At 54.7% G+C, this 25,044-nt stretch overlaps 2 protein-coding genes, 1 long non-coding RNA gene and 1 other non-coding gene across 6 annotated transcripts in view; 2 read left to right on the top strand and 2 right to left on the bottom strand.

Annotated features, from left to right (window-relative positions):
• NTRK3 (neurotrophic receptor tyrosine kinase 3) overlaps window positions 1-24,614 on the bottom strand; it is a 424,805-nt gene extending 400,191 nt beyond the window's left edge. The window contains exons 1-2 of one of the 2 annotated variants that reach the window (XM_081552009.1): window positions 24,400-24,614; window positions 18,959-19,221 (exon numbers count right to left, since the gene is read on the bottom strand). In XM_081552009.1, coding sequence (XP_081408135.1) covers window positions 18,959-19,221; window positions 24,400-24,417 — 281 coding nt within the window. In that variant the 5' untranslated portion in view covers window positions 24,418-24,614. Of the gene's footprint in view, window positions 1-9,866; window positions 10,059-18,958; window positions 19,222-24,399 lie in introns of those variants that run through there. The other variant, XM_081552010.1, reaches the window with a different exon arrangement.
• On the top strand, window positions 1,993-18,106 carry LOC145530529 (uncharacterized). 2 transcript variants are annotated; one of them, XM_081552039.1, is made up of 6 exons: window positions 2,012-3,680; window positions 4,397-4,498; window positions 15,494-15,632; window positions 16,488-16,526; window positions 16,632-16,705; window positions 16,788-18,106. In XM_081552039.1, exons 1-5 carry the CDS (start codon window positions 3,620-3,622, stop codon window positions 16,666-16,668), a joined length of 378 nt encoding a protein of 125 aa, XP_081408165.1. In that variant the 5' UTR covers window positions 2,012-3,619; the 3' UTR covers window positions 16,669-16,705; window positions 16,788-18,106. The 2 variants fall into 2 exon arrangements, 1 of the variants encoding a protein (XP_081408165.1); XR_014071869.1 differs by lacking the exons at window positions 15,494-15,632; window positions 16,488-16,526; window positions 16,632-16,705; window positions 16,788-18,106 and adding an exon at window positions 7,440-7,771 and having other exon boundaries at window positions 1,993-3,680.
• On the bottom strand, window positions 13,762-15,579 carry LOC145530531 (uncharacterized). Its single transcript, XR_014071871.1, has 2 exons — window positions 15,129-15,579; window positions 13,762-14,077 (listed from the first exon to the last, which is right to left on the bottom strand). It is a non-coding gene; the product is annotated as an uncharacterized LOC145530531 (long non-coding RNA).
• TRNAQ-CUG (transfer RNA glutamine (anticodon CUG)) lies at window positions 24,144-24,216 on the top strand. Its single transcript has one exon. It is a non-coding gene; the product is annotated as a tRNA-Gln (tRNA).
• Window positions 24,615-25,044: the final 430 nt, after the last annotated feature.

Genomic DNA, 25,044 nt, shown 5'->3' with positions numbered 1-25,044 from the left:
AAGCTTTTCAAGTGTCATCTTCACAGAGAAAAAACAAAGGATTATACATTAAACACTTTATTTATCCATCACCTGGAATTAATACATATTACCATTTTGTCAGATGCGAAGGTCTCCAAAACAGAAGGAAAACATCACAGGTGAAGCTAAGAGTCCTGTGTTTACCCTGCATTTCCCGTTCCTCTCTTCCTGGAGACAAGCCTCTCATGAAATCACTCTGTAGTCAGACCATGGTCTTATCTTTTTACTATATATCTTTGTGTATAAATAATACATTATATTGGTCATTGTGGGTTCTTTAAATTGAAATATAGTTGATTTACAATGTTGTGTTAATTACTGCTATACAGCAAAGAGATTCAGTTATATATATATATATATATATATATATATATATATATATACATACACATACTTTTTTTTCTTTTCTCTTCCATCATAGTTTATCATGGAATGTTGAATATTTTACATATATGGTATTATATGGCATGTCATTTTGCAACTTGTTGTTTTTTTTTTTAAGTTTAGCCAGGCTATTACACACAGAACAGGGTTTTCAATGCAACAGCTATACAGGATTCCAGCCTATTGCACACACGGTTCCTCGTCCTTTCTCCTCCTAAAGACATGGTGAGCTGGTTCCCAATCGGTTTGCAGTGAATATGGAACCATGGCCTCTGAAGTTAGCCTGGGTTTGAGTCCTAACTCTGCCATGAACAGCTATGGTCGTACTCAAGCTCTTTCAGCCTCAATCTCCTCATCCCAAATGAGAGCAGCTCTCCGCTCATATGATGTGTGTGTTAGTTGTTCAGTCATGTCTGACTCTTTGTGACCCCCATGGACTGTAGCCCGCCAGGCTCCTCTGTCCATGGGATTCTCCAGGCAAGAATACTGGAGTGGGTTGCTGTACCCTCCTCCAGGGCATCTTCTGGACCCAGGGATCGAAGCTGCATCTCTGGTGTCTCCTACAGTGGCAGACCATTCATACGATGGTGTGGATTAAATGAGACGCTGCATAAACTGCCCGGCCCAGAGCAAGGGCTCAAAACCAGCCGCCTCGCCCTACTGTGTGCCTCAGAGGCTGAAAAGATAGAGCAATCAATAAACACAAGTCTGCACAATGAAGACCATCTCAAAAATGGGACAAGTGACAGGCAGAGTTCGGGTGGACAGAATGAAGGCCAGAGGGCTTCCGGCCAAGGGCAGTGGCCTGAGCAGAAGACCAAGAGTGGGAAACACTTGGGGACGTTTCAGGATTGCCCAGTTGATGAGACTGGCTGGGGCAGACGGTTCTCATGGGGGAAGAACGGGAGGCAAGACTAGGAGAGATCCTGAAGCCAGAACACGAATACCGAAGGCTCAACCTCACCCCAGGAGCAATTAGGACCCAACTGATGTTCTTGAGCTGCAGTCACCGAATTACTTCCCTGCCACCCAAATAGTTTTGTAAAGTAACTTTGAGCCTAGGAGGCATTCCAAAATTTCTCCACTGCATATCAGATGACATGGGTCAGAGCATGTTCCGTCAAGCCCAGCCCCGGTGGGAAAAGGTGAGTGGGCGCCAAGGTCAGGACAGAGCCAAGCATCATTTGGGGGGAGTGCAGAGAGAAGAGACGAAAGGGAAATGGAAAGAGAACCCAGCACCTGGGGGAGCACCACCAGAACCTGCTTAGAGGCGGGTAGTGTTCTTCAGGAATAAGTGATTCAAACATTTTGTAGCCCGGTAAACTTCATAAAGGGCCTCCCATGTGGCACAGTGGTAAAGAACCTGCCTGCCAATGCAGAAGACGCAAGTTCGATCCCTGGGTCAGGAAGGTCCCCTGGAGAAGGAAATGGCCACCCACTCTAAGATTCCTGTCTGGGAAATCCCATGGACAGAGGACTCCGGCAGGCTACAGTCCATGGGGTCGCAAAGAGTCAGACACGACTGAGCACGCACGCAAACGTCATAAAAGCCTTCCATGGAATACCAGACCAGCTCCGACCTCACTTAGGAGAGCACAGTTTGAAAGCTGCCAATGTGACGTTCGTTCTGGGAGTGTAGTCCCTGGGCCAGCAGCATCTGCCTCACCTGGGCAGTGACGAGAAATGGCATCCTCCGGCCCCATCGCAAAAACTCTCAGCGGAGTCAGACACTCTGGGCTGGGCTCCGGCAGCCGGGGCTTTAGCCAGCGGACTCACACAGAAGCGTGAGGACCCCCAGTGTCGGACCCCACACCCGTCCTCCCCAGCAGGGTCCATCCCCCGAGACACCCCTCTGCAGCCTCGGGGCTCCCTAACCTTCCATCCCGTCCACGACCCCCACGTTAGAAGTATGAGAGGTCAAAGCCGGAAGAGGAATCAGAAGTCACCCAGTCAAGCCCCCAAGATGAAATATAAGAAAATGGAGGCTCAGAGACGGCCAGTGCCTTGCCCAGACTCACCCACTGAGTCCGTGGCCATGACAGACCAGACCACACATACCACTCCGTCCTGCCTCTCAGTGCCCTCACTCAGAGGATGTTCTCAGGATATGGCCAAGACACTTGCTCCCACGAAATTTAGGGATGCCAAGCTCCACTAGGTCCCAGGGCCCCTCCTGCCCCACCCTCTTTCCCAGCACCAGTGTTAAAAACAGAACACCGCCAAACTCACTGTGCCCTACTGGCCAGGGGTGGCATGAGCTGTGGGGGCAGGGGGCTGGGTCTAGGACTAAAGCCACGGGCCGGCGGGGGTGGGTGGGCAGGAACTGAGAGGGTCTGTGACACAGGGTGGGTGGGTGGGGGTTTGTGAGCAGGGGCTTCAAAGCAGAGCTGCTGATTCAAACCTCAGCTCAGCCACTTCCAGATCTCATGACCCAGGACAAGTGCGATGCCTCTCTGTGCCTCAGTTTCCCCACCCATAAGATGAAAATGTTAATACTAACCTGCCTCATCAGATTGTGCTGAGAGTGAAACAGGATTAAAATCAGACTGTCCCATCTATAAAAAGAATGTGTATCTGTGTATAACTGAGCCACTGTGCTCTATAGCAGAAATCAAAAGACACTGTGAATCAACTATACTTCAATTAAAAAATAAATTAAAAAAAAAACAGACTGTCCTGAGAACAGCACCTGGGATCTGGTCACTGCACCGTGTCTGCTTTCCCCACCATCAGTCAAGTTTCCCTAAAAGATTCCTCCAGCAGCTGCTCTGCTGAAGGCAAAGCCGGGGCCCACAGAGGTGTGGGAGCCATGAGAACAAGGTGCCCTGTGCTCCGGGCAGGTGTGGGCACTGTCCACAAGCTGGGATCTGCTGTGGGTCTGCAAGAGATTCTGGCAGGAATGAGCCTGTCCCATTTGACAAGTGTCTCCAGAGTCCCTGTGAGGTGCCAGCTAAGGTCCTCTGCACCCACAGGGAGGAAAGGTCCTGGAGCCTGACGCCAGCCAGGGCACGTGGGTGCCACTCCCAAAGAGTCTCCACGGGACTATGATGCTGGCTGAGCACCCTCTCTGCCCAGTGACCCACCTGGGCAGGTGAGGACAGGCACCTGGGAAGGTAACAGGGTGGAGTTCGAAGGTCAGAACACTCCTGATCAGAGCCCAGGAAACAGGGGAGTCACCAGCCAGGAGTGGGAGTAGGATGGGGAGCAGGAAAGAATGGAGCGGCTGTTTCCATGGAGACAGGATGTGACCCTGGATCATGACGCCTGCAGGAGGGGTGAGTCGTTCCTCCTCCACTGCAGCTTCCCCAGGCCCAGGGCGTGGCTCTGAGCTGAGAAGAGGGAGGGCAGGCCCCCAATGGGCTGGGCAGAGGGTCAACTGGGTGCTGTGAGAGGGAGGCTGGGCTCAGTCCTGAACCAACACACGTGAAGCCAGTCTTCACTTGCCCTCCCAGGCACTCACCCCATCACCTGACCCACCCCCACCCCCGGTCACCCTCTGACTGAACCTTCTCCCAGGAACTTGGCCTGGGGGCCCGAGGGGACCTGGCTGCACACTCGGCACCCTGGCCCTCCTTCCCCACAGCCCGGAGGTCGACTCCAGGTGGAAGAAAATAGGGGTCTTGACCTTACACGTCCTGTAACTATGGGGAGAGCACAGACCCAGCTGCCCGGGAAGCACTGCCTGCCATTTTCCTAGCTCTCACAAAAGGGGCCAGCCCAGCAGCGGCTCTCAAATAAACATGCTGAATAAATGCAGAAATCAGGAAATGAGCGAGCGCCTGGGGAGAGGCTCAGTGACACCTCCCGGAACCTGATGTTCTTGGCTTCCTCCCTCTCCAGCTCTGTCCCTCCCCCAGGATGCCCCGGGGTCACCTTCCCCATCAACCACCGGCCCCCAAATCTCTGTCACTTACAATCGGAAAGTGACAGGAGAAGAAGCACAATTCTCCTCTCCTGCCTTCTGTTCACTGCTCCCCCTACGATCCCACAGGGCCTCTGTGGACAGACAGCAGGACGATGAGTCAAGATCACCGCCAGGGCCACACCCTGACCACCAGCTCCACTGTGTCCAATCAGATGAACTCAAAAGCAGGTACATCTAGAATTTTTAAATCTCCATTTAGAAAAAAAGCTGTCCCCTCTCCTCCTGGGGAAGCTCTATTTTCACATCTCTATGCTTTTCTTTCAAATTTTCCATTAAATACGTTTTCTAAAATTCTTCCCTGCGTCTCTCGAGACAGCCCTCCGAACTATAGATCCCCTGACTAATGCGGGCCACCCTGACTTGACTCTGAACTCCAACAGGGAGGGGCCACAGCCTTCCATGTTTGAGTGTCCCAAGGCTGAGCACCGTGCCTGGCACACGGCTGGAGCCCGGGGCTGGGACAGAAAAGGGTTGGCTCCTTCTCTCCTGGTCCTGCCAGCCCAGCTAGTGCTTCCCCAAGAGGCCAGAGGCTGGACTGGCCTGGGCAGGTAAGGCGGGCAGCTAGACACCTGGGCCTCCATAGCCTGGGGCCAGACACAGCTCAGTCCCCACGGTGAGGGGACCACGCCCCAGCGCCAGGCCCCTGTTGACGGTCTGCTACGCACGTGGAAATCAGTCCTTTGAGAAGACACAGTACTAGCCCTTCCCCTTCAACTCCCGCCCAGGGACAGGAGCCAGACACCCCAGGAGGACACAGGAACCTCCTAGGCAACAGGGAACACTTCGGCCACAGGCCACACGCTCCAGAAAGCCAGGCACCTCTTTCCACGCCCTCCCCTTCCCTGCCACGGCTTTCCAGGAGCCCTCGCTCATTCCCAGGGTCTCCAAGACAAGGTTCCTGCCAAGGGAACAGAACTCCGCCCCTCCCCCACGCCCCACCCCCTCCCCATCCCTCATGTTATTTCCCAGTTGGTGTCTTGTCGCCACATTTGTTAAAATGACTGCCACTTAGGAGGTGGCAAGGAGTCAGAAACACAATCTGGAGCAAAGCTGATATTAAATAACTTCCTGAGCTTGGCACGTCTGCCAAGGCTCCCTCCTGGATCTCAGGTGGATAATGAAGAAGCTACAAAAGATGAGGAGCCAGCGGTACCCCAATTCCAGCCTCAGAGCCACACCTCCATGGAGGGAAGCCCCTTCTTTCTCTGGGCTGGAGTTTCTGCACCAGGAAAGCCTAAAGTAAATCCTTCCCACGTCATCCCACACCCCTAGACACACACATGCCCGTGCACACACACACACACACACACACACACAAGAACGCACACACAGTGAGTAAAGGATATGAAATAATGTCTGACACTCAAATCCGAGCTAGATGAGCCCTCCCCATCAACCAGACCAACCATCCACCCCCACCCTGCTTTTCAGATAAACACAGTGAGCCTCAGAGATCCTGTATCTCATCGCTGAGCCCAATCAGATAGACCCAGGAAAGCATCTCAAGAAGAGTTAACACCCAAGGAAAACACCAGGAAGGGTCTGGCTGTTGGATGCCGGAATTGGCTGGCTACAAGGAAGTCAGGCAGGTAGACAGGTGTGGTCCGCAGGTGTAGCCTCATGCCATCGATTCAGCAGCAAACATGCCCAATGGCCATCATCACACTTGTGTCCTCAGAGGACCATCTCTAGCTGCTGGCATTGGAATGGGAGAGAAATTCAACTGATGAGTCCTCTGAAGCAGACTGCCTTCAGAGTCATTCTTGTCTGCCCAATGATGCCCACCGCTGCCACCCCGCCAGGTCAGAAGACACTGCTGTTCTCCATTCTGGCCACTTGGTGTCACTGCTGCTCCTAATGAACTGGAACCACAGAGGGCTCCTTGGGGAGTAAAATGACCCACCCATCTCCCTACTGCTGCTCCCCACCCAAGGAACAGGATCCCATAAACATCCCCTGCACTGTGCCCTAATTTCACCCTTCTTCCAGAAACAAAGAGATGGTCCATCATGGAGTATCCAACATGTTCCAGACACTTGGCACACATCATATAATTTAATCCTCGCAGTAACACCTCCCAGCAACACCTGCCTTTGCAAGTGAAGAAAATGAGACCCTTAGATATTAACTTATTCAAAGTTAAAAAAAAAAAAAACTAGCAAGGAGGACAAGGATTGGAACCTGAGTTAAGGAGGACAAGGATTGGAACCTGAGTTTGACACCAAATTTCATGACTATTCACTACGTACTTTGGCTTCCCTTGAGATCTCAGACTCGGTGCTGGGGGTTCAGGTTAAATCAAGTTGGCTTGCCGTGCTCCCCAGAGGTGCTGGGAGGAAACCATGGGCAGTTTTGTTGAAAGGCACAATCATATTTGTTACTGTTGTTTCGTTGCTCAGTCGGGTCTGCCTCTTTGCAACTCCAGACTGTAGCCCACCAGGCTCCTCCGTCCGTGGGATTTCACAGGCAAGAATACTGGAGTGGGTTGCCATTTCCTTCTGTAGGGGACCTTCCTGACCCTGAGATCGAACCCATGTCTTCCGTGTCTCCTGCATTGTTGTTGCTGTTGTTCAGTCGTGTCCAACTCTTTGCGACCACGTGGACTGCAGCACGCCCCTTCCTTGTCTTTCACCATCTCCCGGAGTTTGCTCAAACTCATGTCCATTGAGTCGGTGACGCCATCCGAGGCGGATTCTTTACCCCTGAGCCACCTGGTAAGCATATTAGGGCAGGATAAACAGCGCCTCCCTCCCTACAGAAATCGTGGTCTAGTGCCCTCTTGTGGCTGATCATGGAACTGGAATGAAACTGCATGGAAGATTCTTAATGGGAGGGATTTGTATCCCATGGATGGAGGAGCCTGGTGGGCTGCAGTCCATGGGGTCGCTAAGAGTTGGACACAACTGAGCGACTTCACTTTCACTTTTCACTTACATGCAACGGAGAAGGAAATGGCAACCCACTCCAGTGTTCTTGCCTGGAGAATCCCAGGGATGGAGGAGCCTGGTGGGCTGCCGTCTATGGGGTCGCACAGAGTAGGGCACGACTGAAGTGATTTAGCAGCAGCAGCAGCAGCTTTCCCACCAAACTTATACGTTCTTTCTCCCAGGGCTGGTCCTGGAGCCCCATCTGCAGCTGACAGGCCTCGTCAATTACAAAACCAGAAGAGAATCATCCAGAGAACAGGAAGCTACATGGGGCAAGAAGAGCAGCAAAACCACATGGAACAACAGCTGCAAGAGGCTGGGTGCTCCTGAGTTTCCCTTCATGGAGGTTCCTGGCACCTAAACTTCCAAGGCTGAGGAGTGGGGCAGGCAGGCACTGCCACTTGGTTTCCCAACTGATGTTATCAGTAGCAACCATAACAGTCTCCCTGCTCTTGAGCTGACATGTGCCTCAGCTACCCTGTCACTTTCCCAAATACACACTACCTTGATCATTCTGCTGCCTCCCTCGATTCTGGCCCAGGTCCCAGCTCCTCTCTATTCCTAATTTTCATGGTCCAAGAAATACCCCTGCCCTTCACCTCTGAGAGACTTGTATTGTACATTTGCCAGTTTGGCCTCTGTGTACCCATTGGATCTCGGGCACCTCCTGCAATCTCATTGGACACGACTGAAGCGACTTAACCGCAGCAGCAGCAGCAAGAAGGTGGATCTAGGAAGCCTAAATTTTCAGATAAAAAGACCTGCCTAAGCTCACACAGCAGCAGGGCCAGGATTTAAACTTAAGGCTATCTGGCCAAAGAAGCCACTACTCTTTCTATGACACTGAGTTGCCTTTTGGGCAAAAGAGCCATTGAAAATCTCAGGGCCCAAGAATTGTTCTAATGGAAGACCTTGGTTTAAAAGATTAATCCAGAGTAGGACAAGCTGAGAAAGTAGCATTGACATATATACACTATCATGTATAAAACAGATAACTAGTGGTGAGCCCAGCATGACGATCTGTGACAACCTAGAGAGATGGAATGGGGGAAGGGAGGTGCAAGAGGGAGGGGAGATTATATATATATATAATGACAGATTCATGCTGATGGATGGCAGGGACCACCACAATATTGTACAGCAATTATTCTCCAATTTAAAATTTTTTAAAAAATAAATAAAAGATGAATCTGGTACAGTGTGTAGGATGGGCTGGGAGGAGGAGGGACTGGACTCAGGAAGAGCAGATGAGGGTCATTAAAAGTATCCACGCCCGTGGGGATGAAGTTCTGGAGAATGGTAATGAGAAGAAGAAAATGAGAAAGACCAGCATTAAGAGTTTTACACACACACACCACACACACACGCGTGCACGTTCTCATCAAAATCTTATCAGTATTATTTCCGATAAGGAAACTGTGATCAAAAAAGTAGCCAGCCCAGGGTCACACAGTTGGGAAGAGGCAGGATCGCGAACGCAAGCTCCATTTAGCAGGTGCCGCTCATAAGCAAGGTTGTACAGGCAAATACTCTCCCACCCAGTAGGACGGCCGTAAATGTTATCTTCATCCCTGCTCTTCAGGGGATCAGCCTCAATAAAAAGTATCAGAAAGAAGTAGATGGGGAAAAACTGACAACAGAGAGGGTCCCACCTGCAGCCTTGGGTCCAGCAGCCATGAGATGGCCCTCAGGGCAGAGCTGCAGGCCCCAGCCCATGGGCCCAGGCCCCACCACAAAAGTGGGAGATCCTGTCTCCAAAACTGGTAACTGTGGGACAAGGCTCCTTCATGAACCAACTAGTGCACAGAACAAGACAGCACCTGCTCAAATACAAGACTGCCTGGAACAGCCAGAAAAGAGCCCAAAGCACGCACAGAACAGAAATAGCCCTGGTGGCTCAGTGGTGAAGAATCCACCTGCCAATGCAAGAGACATGGGTTCCATCCCTGAGCTGGGAAGATCCTTGGAGAAGGAAATGGCAACCCACTCCAGTATTTTCACCTGGGAAATCCCATGGACAGAGGAGCCTGATGGGCTACAGTCCATGGAGTTGCAAAGAGTCGGACATGACTTAGCAACTGAACAATGACAACAGGCCAGTCCAGGGAGGGCCCAGGACTCTGGTTTGCAAGGCACATTGATACCCATCAATGTAGATGGGTGTCTCTGAGAACAGTGATGGTCTAGAGAGGTTGAGAGAGAGCACCAAACTCTCACGTCTGGTAAATATCAGGGCCTTGTACTTCCTGAGCAGCTAGTTGGTGTGTAGGTAATTCCCAAGTTTGCAGGTGGGGTGGGCCGGGGGTGGGGTGCAGGGAGAGAAAGGGGAGAGATGCCTTGAAAGTCATAGGGCTCCCTTCTCCCATGACACTAACCCCACAGCATGGCCGTCTGTCAGCCTCTCTGTGTCCCCATCAAGACTGATCTTCCTGGGCAGGAACCATGTCCCGTTCGTTCATCTCCATTACCCCTGAGCAGATGCACTGACCCCCTCCTGCTGCTGCTAAGACAGACTTGGAGGGAAGGAGGGCGCTCCAGCCGACATCCTTCACCCAGGGCACTCTCCCAGCCGCCTTCCGGGAAGCTCAGGTCCAGGAGACTCAACGTGCCTGGGCTGCAGATACGATGCAGGCAGGACCAGCTCTGCTGAGGAAGGCCTCGCCTAGGAGAGAGACCGACCTCCCTGCTCAAGAAAGGCTCTGCAAGCCAGGCCAGCCAGTGAGCATCTCGCCGGACTAGAGAGCCGCAACCCCAGCTCCTGGCAAAGGCAGCCGCCAGCCGCGGACCGTCTCGTGCGCAGCACTGCCCTCTGGTGGCCATCGGGAGCCTAGACGCAGACGATCTCGGCAGGCAGGAAGCCAAAGGCGTTAAGGCTTGTTTACGGGGACCTCAGTCGTGATGTGCAGAGAACACGGAAGAGATGCAGTTGTGCGTGCGCAAAGACGCCCCCGATGCGCGCACACAGCCCATTTTACCGTGGGAGGCAGCCCAGATTAGGACTGCGAGTCTAAGACTGCTCCCTTCATCCCCTCTCTTTTTGCAGGAGGCTAAGGGCTCCTTTCCCTGCCTCTGGAAGAGCCTAGATTCCTCAGCCCCAGAGCAGATGCTGGCAGAGGGCGGGAGGAAGAGAGCCTCACCAGCTGGGGAGGCGGCCTTGGGCATTCTGGGCTCGCTGTGCTAGGAACTCGCTGGGTGACTGAGTCCGGTCTATTCATTTCTCCGGAGCCTCAGGTTCCTGCTCTGTAAAACGGAATTTGGCACCAATTGTTGCTGAGCCCCTTTCCAGGTCAGATGATTTATGGTTCAAAGTCTTGATCTTTTTTCATAATTCAAAAACACTCCCGGACATCTAGAAATGGAAACAACCAACATGGCGCCCTAGCTCTTGGGAGCCCATGGAGTGTGTATGTGATCGCCCTGACCTGACAGTGATCGTGAGAGGGAGATAGGCTCCATTTTCTAGAGGTGATCCCAACTCCCGGAAGGGGGAACTGAAGGGCTCCCGGATGGGGTGAACTTTTCAAGCCAAGCAGCAGCAAAATGGGGTGTTTTCACAGATTCCTGCCCTGCAGTCTCAGCAGTTTGCTGGGACCCCAGCTCTCTCTGTGGGTACAGCTGGAGCCATGCCTCATGCTCATCCCTTTAGAGAGACAGAGCATCCCTGAGCAAGGGGGACTGAGAGACAGGGCAAGAGTAAGGGTGTAGGTGTGTGTGTATGATTTGCTCAGTCCTGTCCTACTCTTTGCTACCCCAGGGACTGTAGCCTGCCAAGCCTCCTCTTGCCATGGGATTCTCCAGGCAAGAATACTGGAGTGGGTTGCCATTTCCTTCTCCAGGAAGAGAAAGGGTAGAGGGAGGTGAAGGCTGCTCATTTGAGGAGGCGGCAAGAGAAACATCAGGAAGAACTGGAATTCACCCTCCAGGAAGATGCTCTGAACATCAGCTTCTAGCTCGAGATGGAGACACCAGACATCCCTTTGTGCTCTGCATCCAGTGGCAGCCTTAGAACTCCAAACTCGAACTGGGAGAAGCTTCTCCGCCCTCCGCTCGCTTTCCCGTCGAGGCTGTCTCTGGCCATGGGCAATCAGGGACACAGTCCTCCTGACCGTGTCTCAGCCCAGAGTGGAGCTGGCAGGGACCCAACGGCCAGCTTCCTGAATCTCCGCCAGTCTCAGCTGGCACCTGGTCTCCTGGGGGAACTGACCTGACCTCAGAAACTGGGACACCAGGGGGTGGCCAAGGAGGTCTGGGGAGAGGGCTTGGCTGAGACACAGCCTCAGAGAGGCTGCTGTCGGGAACAGGTCAGGAGGACCCCAAGTCTCCCCCATCATTACATCCTGTCCGTGTTAGCGCTGGCCAGGGCGGATTGGCCAACACCAGACCCACCACTCTCTCATTCGCCTTCCTCTCCAAACCCAGCCAAGGGAATTCTCAGTTAGGGAACTGGAACGTTAAAAAGGATCCTCCTAAACCTTCACAAAATCATTTTTTAAAAAAATCTTTTATTTTATGATTAATTTATCTGGATGGTCATAGATTCATGAATGTGTGTGTATAGCTGTATATATTCACATGCATAATAGTACTGCAAAAGAGTATAGGCAACACTGAATGTCAGACTCCTTTGCCACTGATTGGCTACGTGAAAGGAAGCAGGTCACATGCCAACTCTGGACTCATTTTTCCCACCTGTAAAATGGGATTCATAATAGTGCTTATCTCAGAGTTGGTGTGAGGCCATGATGGGGTATATATTACCTCCGAAGTGCTTGGAACAGTGTCTGGAATATAGTAAGTGCTCAGTAAGCACCAGCTGTCACGAGTTACCTCTCGTATCAATAGCTTTCTCTTTACCCAGCATGACACAAGCCACTGACTCTCAGAGTGCTGCTATAAAGGTAGTTGTAATTATTATCCTCATCTCATAGAGAAAGCAACTGAGGCCCAAAGGAGAGAAGGGGTTTGTCCAGAACCAGGAAAAGACCAGGTCTCGGGGAGCTGACGCGGACACTAGCTGCCAGCTTCTACACCCTACCAGATGATTCTGTCTGGGGACAGAATCCTGAATCTTCCACTACCCAAATGGGACACACTTTTGATGGGACAAGTCAGACAGGGGGACAGGGGCAGAGGGGAAGCCAGAAAGGACAGGCTCCAAGTCGACTGAGCCCAAGATCCTGGAGCTCTGTATATAAATAAAGCGAGCTCGGTTCTAATTGGCGTGGGCTGCAGGCTGCGAAGCGCCTGGGGCTGCCAGCCTCGCATAGTTGCTGCCTCTGGGGACCCCAGATTTGGAATCATAGCCCCGGAGGGAGACACAGTCGTAGGCGAGGTTCTGGCTTTGACAGAGTGCCCAGAGAGGGTGCCAGAGCCGAGTGGGAGAAGATGGGCTGGCACCTGGGTGGGCATGTCCTCCAGCAGCCGGAGGGCCCACAACTCCCTGTCCCCTCTGGGCCCCTCCTGGGACCCTCGCAGGGAATGTGAGGGAGAAGCTGATCCAAGAGGTCTCTTCCAGCTCTGAATTCCAGGGAGCCCTGCCCTCAGGGGGTAGGCAGAAATGTAAGGATCCTCGTGGGGGTTCTACTGGGCTTCTGCAGTCCTCATCCCTGATGGTCTGATGAGCCAATCCATCAAAGAGGGGCTGCCGGTATGCCCGGCCCTGGAGCATTTGTGTTTCTCAAAGCAGAGGCCAGCGAGGCTCAAGGGATGATGGATGACCTGAGCTGAGGGCTCAGTGGGTCATTGATAGAGCTAGGAGATCAAGTCCAGCCTCCACTCAGGCCACACTTAGACCCAGCTGCCAGGACACTCAGCTGCCCTCCACAAGGCCCTCCCAGATGGGTCGCTCCCTTAATGCTGCTCCTAGGCAGAAAAGGAACTTTCTGGATAAAAACGATCTGCCTCTCCTTTCCCAACAGCCAGAGGGTATCCAGCTGCAGGGCACAGCCATGGAAAGAACGGCGACTCGGGAGCCAGAGAGGCCATGAAGGGAGCATGGTTGGGGGGGCTGGGGGCTCAAGACTCTTCCAGATCTTTCCTTCTGTGAGACACTCAAGTTCTGCCCTTTGTTTGGTAAATCGAGATAATGGGGCTAATAATCCGTGCTTCTTCAAGGAGCTGTGGCAAAAATAAATGCAACCACTGTAATCTGGAAAGCAAGACAGAAATGAATGGGGTGGATTCATGGAGGTGAAGGATTTGCTACAAGGGACAAAGGGCAGGACCCGGAGGGCTACTGGAGACTATCTTTTGAGCAGTGGCCTGGCCTCGCGTCTAGCAGGCCCTAGGAATCTTGATCCCCCTGCCAGGCAGCCTGCCCCCTCCTCCCACGCCGTTGCTCCCCCTGCCAATTCATCAACCCTTCCTTGGGACAGAGCCAAGAAGAGGAGTTGGGGGCTTCAGGGCCACCTCTCCTAATGCTGGCCCAGTCCCTTCCAATCCCAACAACAGCGGGCCCTGAGCTTTTCTAATTATGCATGCTTAAGCAATAAAAATTTCATCACGTAACCCCCAAACATGCTTATTTACTAAATTATATGCTTATACATCTTCCATCCATACATTAAATATTAAATATTCCCTTTTCTCAATGAGAATAACTTGAAATAGAAGTTCTAACGTTTTCTTCTCACACCCAGCAGAGGCCCCTGCTTGGGCAAGGAGCTGAAGCTTGGCAGGGGCTATCTCCCCGCCTTGAGCTCACGGTACAGAAGCGGGGCTCATGAGAGGTCTCCAGTGAGAGTCCACAGGCTTCGGTGCATTCTTGCTAAGCGTGGCCCTTGGTCTTGGCAGTCGACTCCACGCTGGGGAGCCCAGAGTCCTCCAGAGATGGATGGGGAAGGAAGGGGAGAAAAATGGCCAGTAGCCAATAGCCAGCAAAGGGGCACCTGCTGCCATCCTCAGGGTGGCCTCATGGGGGTCAGCACCAAGCCCAGGGGTGGTGCCCTAAGAAGTGGTCTAGCAGAGCCTCCTTGGGCTGGTCCTTGGGCCCTGGGATGGCGTATGTCCAAGCCAGAAAGGACACTGCCCCATGGTCTCAATTCATAGTTGAATTTCTAGGCTCAGAAAGGCTACAGTCTTCTATCGTGGTCCACGGAAGCTAAGAGACAATCTAGGGGGGGTTGACTTGCATGTCCCATCCCTTTCTCTAACCCAACCCTTCCACTGGCCAACTGGACGGCCCAAAGGGAGGCTGGAGATGGTGTCTGTGGTCCCAGGATAAGCCACTGGACGCAGCCCTCGAGATGGGGGACCCCAGGCAGCAGCAGAGATGCCATGAGCCTGGGGTCAAAGGCCACCCTGAGGGAGGGTCACAGGTTACCCACATTCTCGGCAAAGGGCCAGCTGGGGCGGGGGCCGAGTCCACCCCCAACAGTCAAAGAGGAGGGGGCAGCAGGCAGAGACCAGTGGGGCAAGGATGGAGGTGGCATCAGGCCCCTCCCCTGCACAGCCTCAGCGCTCCACCTCCACTACACAGGAGGGTAGTCCACCACTGGCAGGATGCTGAGCCCACAACCTAGTTCCAGGCTCAGTTCTCGGCAGGCGGGTGGGCGGGGGGGTGGCAGGACAAGTTCTCTCAAAGCTAGGGCCAGGCTGGGCTGGTTTTACCCAAACTGGTCATGTGCTAGGTCCCCTGGAGCTGCAGGACAGATGTCCTGGGCCCCAGGGTGCACCTTGGAAGACTGAGCTGGGCTCAGGGTTCTGGCTTCAGGGAGGGTCCTCCAGGGAAGGCCTAGAACCCACCTCCCACAGCCTGGCGTCCACACAAAAGCTCAGGGCCTCTGCAGTCCGGGGTCCCCAGCTTCTCTCCAGGGCTATACCCGCTCCCCCTTCTAAATCTCACCCCCAAAGCCCTTCACATCTCTGCCTACCTCCCTCAGGCCTAGCCCCAGTTTGGGGGCTCCTGACTGAGCCCCACGATGTTCTTGGGGCCTGGCTCCCACCGCTGCCTGCAGTCCAGCTCTCACTGCTAATTGTCAAGGCTGGCTCTGCCCGTGACCCTCAGAAAGACTGAGACTCAAGGAGACAGCGCAGCAGCAAGTGAAGCCCCAAATGATTCTTCACCCAGACAGGGGAGGGCCTTCTGGGAAGACAGGGGAAATAAAGGGACCAGAGCGCTGGAAATGCCAGGGGCCCCGCTGGCGGCTCAGGGCCCCAGGCAAGAACCCGTGTTCTTCTCAAGCCAAAGAACATCCAGCCCAGAGATGCCGTCTTCTCCCCCTGGTCTTTCTAACAGCCCGAGGATACATGGTTCCAACCCAGCCCCAGGCAGGCCTGGTCTCCAGACGCCCAGACGGCCCCTCTCCCCACCACCACCCTTCTGCCTTTGTGACGTCAGAGCCGGGTTGGGTGCGGCCACGCATGGACCCTTCTAGGTAAGGTTACTGTGTGTCAGGAGCTTCAACCACAGAGGGAGCGGCCTCCAGAAAAGAAAGAGGCCAAAAGGGAGGGTGCTTGGGGAGGGACGGAGGTGAGACTCACGCGTCTGCCTTGAGGCCTTGCATCTGATCTCCTCCTGACGCTGGTGGGGCTGCCAACCCCCCATCAGAGGCACCCTCAGTCAGCCTCCCACAGGGGAGGCGGGAACCAACCCACATGCCAGCCTGGAGAGGAAGGACCACAGGAAATCTCTAGTCCCTCTGAAAACTCAGGTGTCATCAGTTCAGCACCTAAAGGAGAAACCTCAGGACCCCAGAGCCCCAGGAACAGGCGGGTGGCTGGGTGGCAATCGCCCCTGATTCCCTTAGCTAAGGGCTGCTGGAACTCCAGCATGGGCCCCAGCCTCTTCCTCAGCCCCCAGAGCCTGTCCAAGCTGCACCCCCAGACATACAGCAGCATTAAGGGCTTCAGGCTGATGGAGGGCTGGGGTACCCCTTGACGCCTTATCTATGATACCATCAGACATCTGAAGAACACATTCCTTTCCAGCAAAGCCCAGGTTTGGAGTGAAGCCCTGCTCCTTGGTCCCACTAAAGAAGGCCCCCTCTTCTGCCTGGAGGGCTCCTCTCTGCCCTCCTCTCTGCCCTCAAGCCTCCACACCCAGCCCTGCAGAGTGGGGGGCCTGAGTTTGGGGTGGGACCTCAGCCCTGCAGAGGTCTAAGCCTGGCTCACTCTCGGGGCTGTGTACCCCCAGGAGCCATTTGGCAGCCTGAGCCTTCATCATGGGGTAAGATACGGAGGGTGACATCTGCTTCCCAGGGCGAGCAGACCTCCCCTCCTTCTCTCCACAGTCCTCTGCCTCCAGGCCAGGAGGCTGGACCCTTCCCCAGGTCAGTCAATACCAGCCATGGATATAACAGGGCACTGGGGAGAAGATGGGGTGAGGAAGGGTCATCCCCCCCGTGACCTCTGACCTTCCCCCACCTGCCGCTCAGCACAGCTCCTGTGGGAATCCAGTTGCCTGGATCTTAGGTGTTGGGGTGTTTTCAAAAGGAGTCCCAACTCCCAGGTAAAGAGTTTGAGTCCTGAAACAAGGGTGGAGACACTCACAGGGGGACTCCCAATCTACTCCTGGCTCCCTGTCCCCCCAGCTGCCCGTTTGGTTCTTCAACGGCACAGGGAACAAGAAGCCACTTCCTCCTTTTCCATCACTGACCTTTCCAGCAGTCCCATCTTAGACCCTCCACCTGGAAAGATCAACCAGCTCTTCCCTATCAAACCACCTCCCCAAGCTTCATTTTTTCAGAGGAGGGACCATTTTTCAGAGGACCGCTGCATGGCCATGAAAAGCCTACGTGATTGTGACCCTCCCTGCCTCCCACTGGCTTCCTACAGAGATACACATCCTTGGAGCAGAGAACAGGCTGGGTGAAGCTCACCAGCTTCCAGAGACCCACAGTGGGCACCCGGGGCACCATCTCTCCAGCTCTTGACCCACCCAATGCCCTGGAAATCCCCAGGTCCAGCTCCTGAGCTCCTGAACCCACTGCTAGGCTCCCCTGAACCGCCCTACCCACCCCCCACACACCCCCGCCCCACAGTGTACTTCCAAGGCCGAGTTTCCCTGGCGATCTCACTCCCACCCCCGTGGCTGCATCCTTAGGGAGGCTGAGATGCTGTGGCCTGCAGGCAGGAGAGGCTGTGCTGGGTCCAGCCTGTCCCCTCCTGCCCTCCCCTCCACCCCACCCTTGGCTGTTTATCTTGTCACTCTGGGGCCAGCTGGGTTGAAGGTGCCCAAGTTTGGGGGCGGAGGGGCTGGTGAACGGTCCAGCCAAGATATGGGCCAAGCTTGTCTCCTGGGCCAGGATTCAGGGGGCACCTCCTAAGCTGCACACTTCCCTCAAACTGTTAGCTGCAAGAACTCGAGCAGAGTCTCCTTTAAGCCAAGAGGGCTGGTGGTCTCGGGAGCGAGCAGGACCGCAATTCCTCCCAGCTTTATAGCTCCATCGCGCAGGGGGCCAAGGCATGGGGAGGTCTGATGCTTAGAAGAACAGTTCCCACGGCCGAATCCACCCAAATGCCTTCCTCAGACACCAGCCGACACTTCAGTGTCAACCCTTCTCAGCATTCCACCCACTTTAGGGGTCTCCAAGGAGTGGGGGCCTTGGGGAGGGGGGAGATAGGTGAGCGCTATCTCCTGAACCCTCCCTATGCCATCCACACCCTTCTCTGGATGGCAGGGGGGGGTCACTTGGCCGAGGTCAGTGGAAGAGAATCTGGACTGAACAGGCTCCCTCTCTCCGCCCCGGCGTCTGACCCCCACTCCTGCCAAAGAAAAATGCCACCCTCCCCCCCCAAAAAAGAGCAGGCCACCATAGGTCTCACTCATATGGGACAGAACCAAGCAAATGCCAGTCGGAGTTCGATTTTTCGAATAAACGATCACAGAAGAAGCCCCATCTCCCAAACATGCAAGCCTTCCCTCCTCCCTTCAGCAGCCTGACTCGGAATTACTGGAACAGTTATCAAAGCTCAAACAGGAATGGGATCTGTAGGCGCCTGGATGCAGATGAGGGTGGGAATCGGGGTGGGGGGGCGGGGGCTGGCTGTCTCGGAAATGCCCAAAATGGGGTGGGAGAGGGCGGGCGAGAGGGAAGAGGGAAGGGAGGGTAGGCGTCCATGGCTGCCTCGACAGGTCCAAAGTCTCCTAGCGAGCAGCCAGCTTCCAACTTGTTTACTTGACGGCGTGTTTTGAGGTTTCCAAACGGAAAGAGTTAAACCTCACGGCTGTATCGCGAGCAGTCCCTATCTGTCACCTTTCCTCCCGGCTAAGCGCTGCCGCCGCCGCCACTGTCGCTGCCCGGCGCCGCTGCCAGGGTTCTGGCTTCGAACCTCATCTACTTTATTCCACTTGAGCGTGGCCAAACTGTTGCTATTTAGTGGGGGGCCAAGAACCCAATTCACATCCTCGAAACGAGCCGCAGCGGGTTGGGGGCGGGGGCGGGAGCCGGGTCCCGCGTGCCCCGGCCGCTGGGGTCCTCCCGGGGGAGAGGCGCACACACACACACGCGCGCGCACACACACACACACACACGCATCGCCAGATCACGCCTCGCTAAGGCCGGAGTCACCTGGAATACGCAGCCCGGGAGCATCTCCCGAGCCAGAGCGAGCCTGACGCGCGCCCGGCGGGCAGCAGGCAGCGGGCAGCGGCGAGCTGGGGCGGGCGGAGGGCCGGCTCCTGGGTGCGGGCCGGCGGGCGAGAGGGAGACGCGGAGCTAGAGGAGAGGCGGCGGGGCTGGGGAGCGGCCGCCTGACTTACATGGAAGTGATATTCCTTGAGATGTCCGTGATGTTGATGCTGGCGTTCCCATTGCTGTTCCCTGAATCCTGCCCTTCCAGGAGCGGGAAGAGGTTCCCATCGTCCGGCCGCCGGCAATTGATCTCAGTCTTGCTGCAGACACAATTTGCAGGGCAAGCCAACACGGAGCCCACATAGTCCAGCCAGACGCTTCCCAGCAAGAAAATCCTCCAGAAACTACACTTGGCTGGGCAAAGAGAGACATCCATCTCCGATCGCTGCTTCTAAAAAAGAGGAGGAGGAGAGGAGAGGGGGTGGGGTGGGGGGAGTGGGGAGAGCTGGGGGGGGAAGGAAACAAAGACGGCGAGGGAGGGGGGAAGGGGGAGGGGGCCTCTGCCTTTGAAACGCCGTGCGATCAGATGCAAAATCCTTCAGCGTCTGAAACCATCGCGGCCGCCGCCGCTGCCGCTGTGTGGGAGCCGCGGGGAGCGCCTAGTGGCGCGGTCTGCCTGGCATGGTGGCCGGCTCGGCGCTCGCCGGCTCGCCGGGTCCGGGGGCTCGGGAAGCGAGCCGACTGCTCTCCGACTCCGAGACTTTGCAGGGTGGCAACAGACGGTGGGGAGGCAAAAAAGAAAAAAAAAAAAAGGCAAAAGGAAAATATGGTGCGAAAGTCACCAAGTCCCACCTACTGGGCAGAATTAAAACGGACACACCTGCAAAATACACACACTCACACACACTCACACATCCATACACCCGGCGCCGGGAGGAGGAGAAGATGCAGTCGGAGCCGCAGCAGCCGCCGCGAATGGCTCGCCGCGCGCCTGCAGAAATGCACAAGTGCTCCGAGCCTTACGAAACGCACGGGTTATCGGAGCGTCTTCCTCGGCCCCCTCCCTCTCTCCCTCTCCCTCCTCCTCTCGCCTCCCTCCTCGCGGCCTCCTCCACCCCCCACCCCCCCGCCCCGGCTGGGAGCGGCAAGAGAGCGGAATCTCCCCCCTCCCTCCCTCTCCCACTCCCCTCCCCACACCCCTCTCCCTTTCTTTCCCCGCCCGTCCTCTCCCCTCCTCCCCACCCACCCACCCACCCACTCGCCGGCTCGCAGCTCTCGCCCGCACCGCCACCCGCAGCCGTGCGACCGCCCGCTCCACGCCTAGCAGCCCGGCGCCCGCTCGCCGCAGCCCAGGGGAAAGCCAGACGGAAGGGAAAAAGTTGCAGTTGGGATTGCGAGGGTCTGGACTGGGGAGGGGGACTTGGCGAGCTGGCGGCGCGACGCGGAAAGGCGCTCTCCTTTTCACTTTTTGGCCCTCACGCTGCCCGGTTTTGCTGCAATCCGGACCGCGAAAGGAAGTGAAATGAACGCGGCCGAGGTGACCGGGGAGCGCTCCCGAGCCCGGCTGGGGCTGGGGAGGGGCACAGGCTCGGAGACGGCGATCGGGAGTGCGAAGGCGCACAGGAACCCCAGAGAGGCGCCCAGGACCGGGGACCCGCGCCACAAGCGCGCGGTCCTCGGTCTACGCGACACTCGATTCCGTAACCTAGACTCCGGGAGCTAGGATCGGCTGGGAGGGGACTGCGGGACACGGCTGGGTAGGTGCCCCCTCGCCCCCCGAGCCTTCTTGGCGGTGGGTTTTGCGTCCTTGGGCAGACAGGGAGCCGGGAAGGAAGGAACTAGCGCCGAAAGGGCTGCACTGGAGATCCGAGGTGGCTCGGGGCGAACCGTGCGTGCGAGAAAAACCGCCGGGGAAATTGAGATGCAAGAGGCATTTTTTGGCAAGCACCAGGCCAGTACCGTCAGAGGCCGGCTTCTCGGGACTCGGCGATCGGGTGCGCTGCGCTGGCTGCCGAGCGAGGGGGTGGGCGAGCTGCTTTCTCCGGATTCGGGGGCACAGGACCTCCCCCTGCTTCCCTCCCACACAAGCACCCCTTCCTGGTAGGGGCGCAAAGCAGGTGCAGCCTGACACGCGAGCTCGGTTCCCCGCGGGAGAAGAGGCGAGCCCCCGTTCTTCGCCTTGGTAGAGATTTTTCTTTTTAATCAAACGTCAGAATGCCAAGTGTGAGATGTTTGTTGAGACAACCGGAGCATTCGCGGTGGGAAAGGAGAAGAAAGGGTTAGGGAAGTCCGAGCAGGCAGACACACTACAGCATTCACACGCAGAAGAAAGCGGCGCTCTCCTCGCCGACTTGGAGGAGGGCAGGCGAGGAAGCGAACACGCTGAATTCAGCTGCATCCAGCATCTGAAAGGATTCTCCCCCGCCCCCCTGTGGATTCCGATGCAGGTCATGCAACTTGCGGGCAAGACGGGGGGGATGGGGGAGATGCGGGTGCCACCGGCCTGCCCTGGGCGCAGTCTCAGGCTGGCCGGGCGCCTGCGAGTGGCTCTGTCGCTGTGAGTAAACTTGGAAGAAAAAAAAAGAAAGAAAAGAACGTGTCTATAAAAGGCAATTTTTCCCCGACTCCCTCTTACATTCCACCTTCCCTTGGCCTCGGTGAGACTTTTACCCCCTGTTGCCAGTGTGGCCTCCTTACCAGACTGGCATTTTGCCCTCCCACCAGCAGGAGGGGACAGAGAGTGGAGACTTCGTAGACTCACACCAGTTCCTACTGGCCCAAGGCCATCTCTGATAGTCTCCAGTGCCAATCTGTGATGAGCTCTGGAATCTGTTTGAGAATCAGGGAAACTGAGGCATACTCAAAGCGGTCCCTTGGCCTTTTTTCAGGCAGTAGCAGAGAAACACAAGAGAACCTTTCTCAGACCAGGTCTGGGGAAAGTCCCATAAGCCGGTAGGCCATGTAGATTTGGCCCAGCATCAGTCCTCCAGCCTGGAAAGACGGTTGTGTCTTAAAGGTGCCCTGCACACTTATTGAGAAAGAAATGATTTTTAACATTTCCAGCAGAGAAAGGGCGGCGTCCATAAGTCAGAACAAATTTAAAACACTTGTAAAACCTCTTTGGAGATGGTACAAGGGCAGCTGTGGAGCAAGGGGCCCTGATGAGACAAGAAGTCTTTCATCCTGCCGGTGTGATGGGATTAAGATGAGGCATTATGTATGTTTATGCTGGAGCTCCAGGCCTGAGCAGGAAGTGGCAACTTACAAGGAGGAAGGCCCTTTTAAAAGCTGACATGATGCACCAGGAGTGGGGAGAACAGAGTTCTATTTGGGAACTTAGAGAAATCATTTATGTATGGCCTCTAGACCTCAGCTTTCATATCTGTAAAATGACTAGATTGGTCCACGCTGCCCAAAGCGTGATCCTTTGACCAGCAGCATCCACATCACCTGGAAGCTTGGTAGAAATGCAATATCTGAGATCCCACCCCAGACTGAGTAAACCAGAATATCCGTTTTAACACACTCCCCAGATGAGTCATAAACACATTACAGTATGAGAGGTACTGAGATGGCTCCCGAAGTCCCTTCCCACTTGGATAGTCTCTAATTCTACATGGACCTGGGTGGAAGGGACTTTTGAGAAAATAAAAAGGAGGTTACAGTGGTGTGGATTCTCAGACTATTATTCAGTTAGGGTAACAAAAACTGGATGTTTTCAGATGCAAGGGCCTTGTCAAAAAACAGATCTGTGAAGTTTCACTACAAGTACAAGGGAGAATATTCTCATCCTTCATTCATTCTTAATTTCTGAGAACAGGCAGATCTCGAAGAGGGGGCAGGAGAAATTGTCCAGTGCAGATACCCTGCTCTTGGCCAGCAGGGGTATAGAGCACCTGAGGTGTCTTTGTCTGCTTGGCGAGAATGTCCTGGTTGACAAGGAAGAGTGGCCATCACATCAGCGTTATTCCTAGTCTCCAGCCACTGGGTCCTAGTGATATCATGACCTGCCAATCAGGGGATAATCCCTCCCATCTCTTGCGGCTAGCATCTTAGAAAGGAGGAGTCTTACCAGTGGATGCCATGCTGATCAACAAGAGGCAGGGCTGGGCAGAGTCTGCTGAACAGTAAATAAACCTTGAGAAACCTTTTAACATTGAGCAGGCACCCTCTGGTACCAAGGGTGTGGAGAAGACAGGAACATTCTTAAGATCCAGATGTGGTCGCCCACGGGTCAGGCCAGCGTGGGGGGCTGCCTTCCAGAGCACAGTGACCCAACCTTCCCGACATCTAGAGAAACTGAACATGTCTCATCCCAAAGGGCATATACCAGCTGGGGTATATGTGTGAGCACCTGAGATTTCTCCTTGATTATGTGTTTATAAGGTGTCCCCAAAGCCAAATTTTCTGCCACGGAGAAAAGGAGGGAGGAGAGTGGACAATCAAGAGACATACAGACAAAATGCTGCCTGGGGAATCATCAGCCAGCCCCTACCCCAGTGCCGCCCCTGCCCCAGTTCCACCCCTGCTGGGCCACTGCTCACATGTCTGCCCCCTTTCCAACCCAGCCATCTCCCCTTTCCCAGTGAACACCTACCTCCAAGTCAGCCACCACATTACTAGGATGCAAGCCAGATCCAACATTTCGGATTTACCCACCATGCCCCTTTCCTAAGATGTCAGCCTCAATCCAAGAACTGTGCTGCAGAACTTTCTAAGTCTGAGCAGAAATGGGACCACCACCTAACTCTGAGCCAGGAAGGGAGCTGCGGTTCTGGGTGGGGAGTGGGGGAGCCCAGGAGGAGACAAAGCGAAAACTAGATCCCCAGAGAATTTGCTGTTCCAAAGAGTTACTGGAGCTGGCAGGCTTGGACTTGGGTCAAAGAAAGTCCTGTTTCCTGGGTGGCCTACACTCAAGATGCAAGATGAAAAGGCATGGTTGGAGGCTGAGAAGATGTAATGGTATCCAGAAGGCTCAGTGCCAAGGAGGGAATTTCAACCATACATGGAGAGTAAAAGCCCACCCACAGGGCCTCCCTGGGGGTCCAGTGGCTGAGACTCCATGCTCCCAATGCAGTGAGCCCTGGTTCGATCCCTGGTGAGGGAACTAGATTCCACATGCCACAACTAAAGATCCCATGTGTTGTAATTAAGACTTGGCACAGCCAAATAAATAAACAATTATTTTAAAAGCCCACCCATGAAGAGGGATGGTCAAGCGCCAAGGTGGTGTAAAGAAGCAGGAAAATCCAACCACAGGATGTTCTAGTTCAGGACCCTGACTGAAGTCCCAAGATCTTGGGCACAGGTCCACCAAGCCCTGTAGCTATCTGCCAGGGTCAGAGCCTCTCACTCCTGTCCATTAAAGAAGATTCCCTGGTGGTCCAGTGGCTGAGACTCTGTGCTCTGAATGCAGGGGGCCCAGGTTCAATCCCTGGTTGGGGAACTATATCCTATATGCCACAACTAAGACCCGGTGCAGTCAAATAAACAGATGAAATATTTTTTTATAAAAAGAAGATTCCCTGAAGGATATCTAGTTTCTCCTCTCCGGCCCTGGTTGGAGTGTCTGGAAGGGCTTTAGGGATCAGTGATGCTACCCAGGTGATGGTCCGCTTATTCTACTTACCCCGAACGATAGATTCATAGAGTCTCTGGACTTCCCTGGTGGCTCAGTGGTAAAGAATCAACCTGTGAGGCAGAAGACGTGGGTTCGATCCCTGGGTGGGGAAGTTCCCCTGGAGAAGGAAATGGCAACCCACTCCAGTATTCTTGCTTGAAGAACTCCAAGGACAGAGGAACCTGGCAGGCCACAGGCCGTGGGGTTGCAAAAGAGTCAGATATGACTTAGCCACTAAACAACAACAACAGTAAACAACAACAGCTCACAAGGTTATTGTGAGATCATGCAGTAAAGCCCTTTGAGCAGTACCTGACACACAATAAGTACTTGGTGAGTTTTAACTTCATTTTTCCACTTTTGAGGTTCCCAGGGGGCTTTGCTGCCCTGCCCAGGAAGCCCCCACACTGGTTGTCTACTCTCAGCCAAAACACTGCCCCCATAAAGCTCACCCTGCACGTGTGCAGAGCAGTGACCTCAGCAAGTTCCTGAATTGTGTTGGGCTGAGTAGCTCAGCCATTGCTCATGGATGCTTCCAGCCAGACCCCTAGACCCCAGAGTCATGAATGGTGAGGGTCTGAGTCCCAGGTCCCTGCAGAAAAAGGCGTGGGCCAAGCTGAGGTATGTCTCCTTTGAGAAAGAACCTTTTGATCC

This window comes from Giraffa tippelskirchi, chromosome 12 (genome assembly GCF_054371585.1).
Source record: "Giraffa tippelskirchi isolate mGirTip1 chromosome 12, T2T-mGirTip1v1.2.pri, whole genome shotgun sequence".
Taxonomy (NCBI): Eukaryota; Metazoa; Chordata; class Mammalia; order Artiodactyla; family Giraffidae; genus Giraffa; species Giraffa tippelskirchi.
This window is presented reverse-complemented; position numbering and strand designations above follow the sequence as displayed.

Excerpts from the sequence above, each read along its gene's own strand:
- LOC145530529 (XM_081552039.1), top strand. The coding sequence starts at position 3,620 with ATGGAGCGGCTGTTTCCATGGAGACAGGATGTGACCCTGGATCATGAC. Across the intron at positions 3,681-4,396 it reads TCATGACGCCTGCAGGAGGG|GGCCTCTGTGGACAGACAGC; the intron begins GTGAGTCGTTCC and ends ACGATCCCACAG. Across the intron at positions 4,499-15,493 it reads TCAGATGAACTCAAAAGCAG|CCCGAGGATACATGGTTCCA; the intron begins GTACATCTAGAA and ends TCTTTCTAACAG.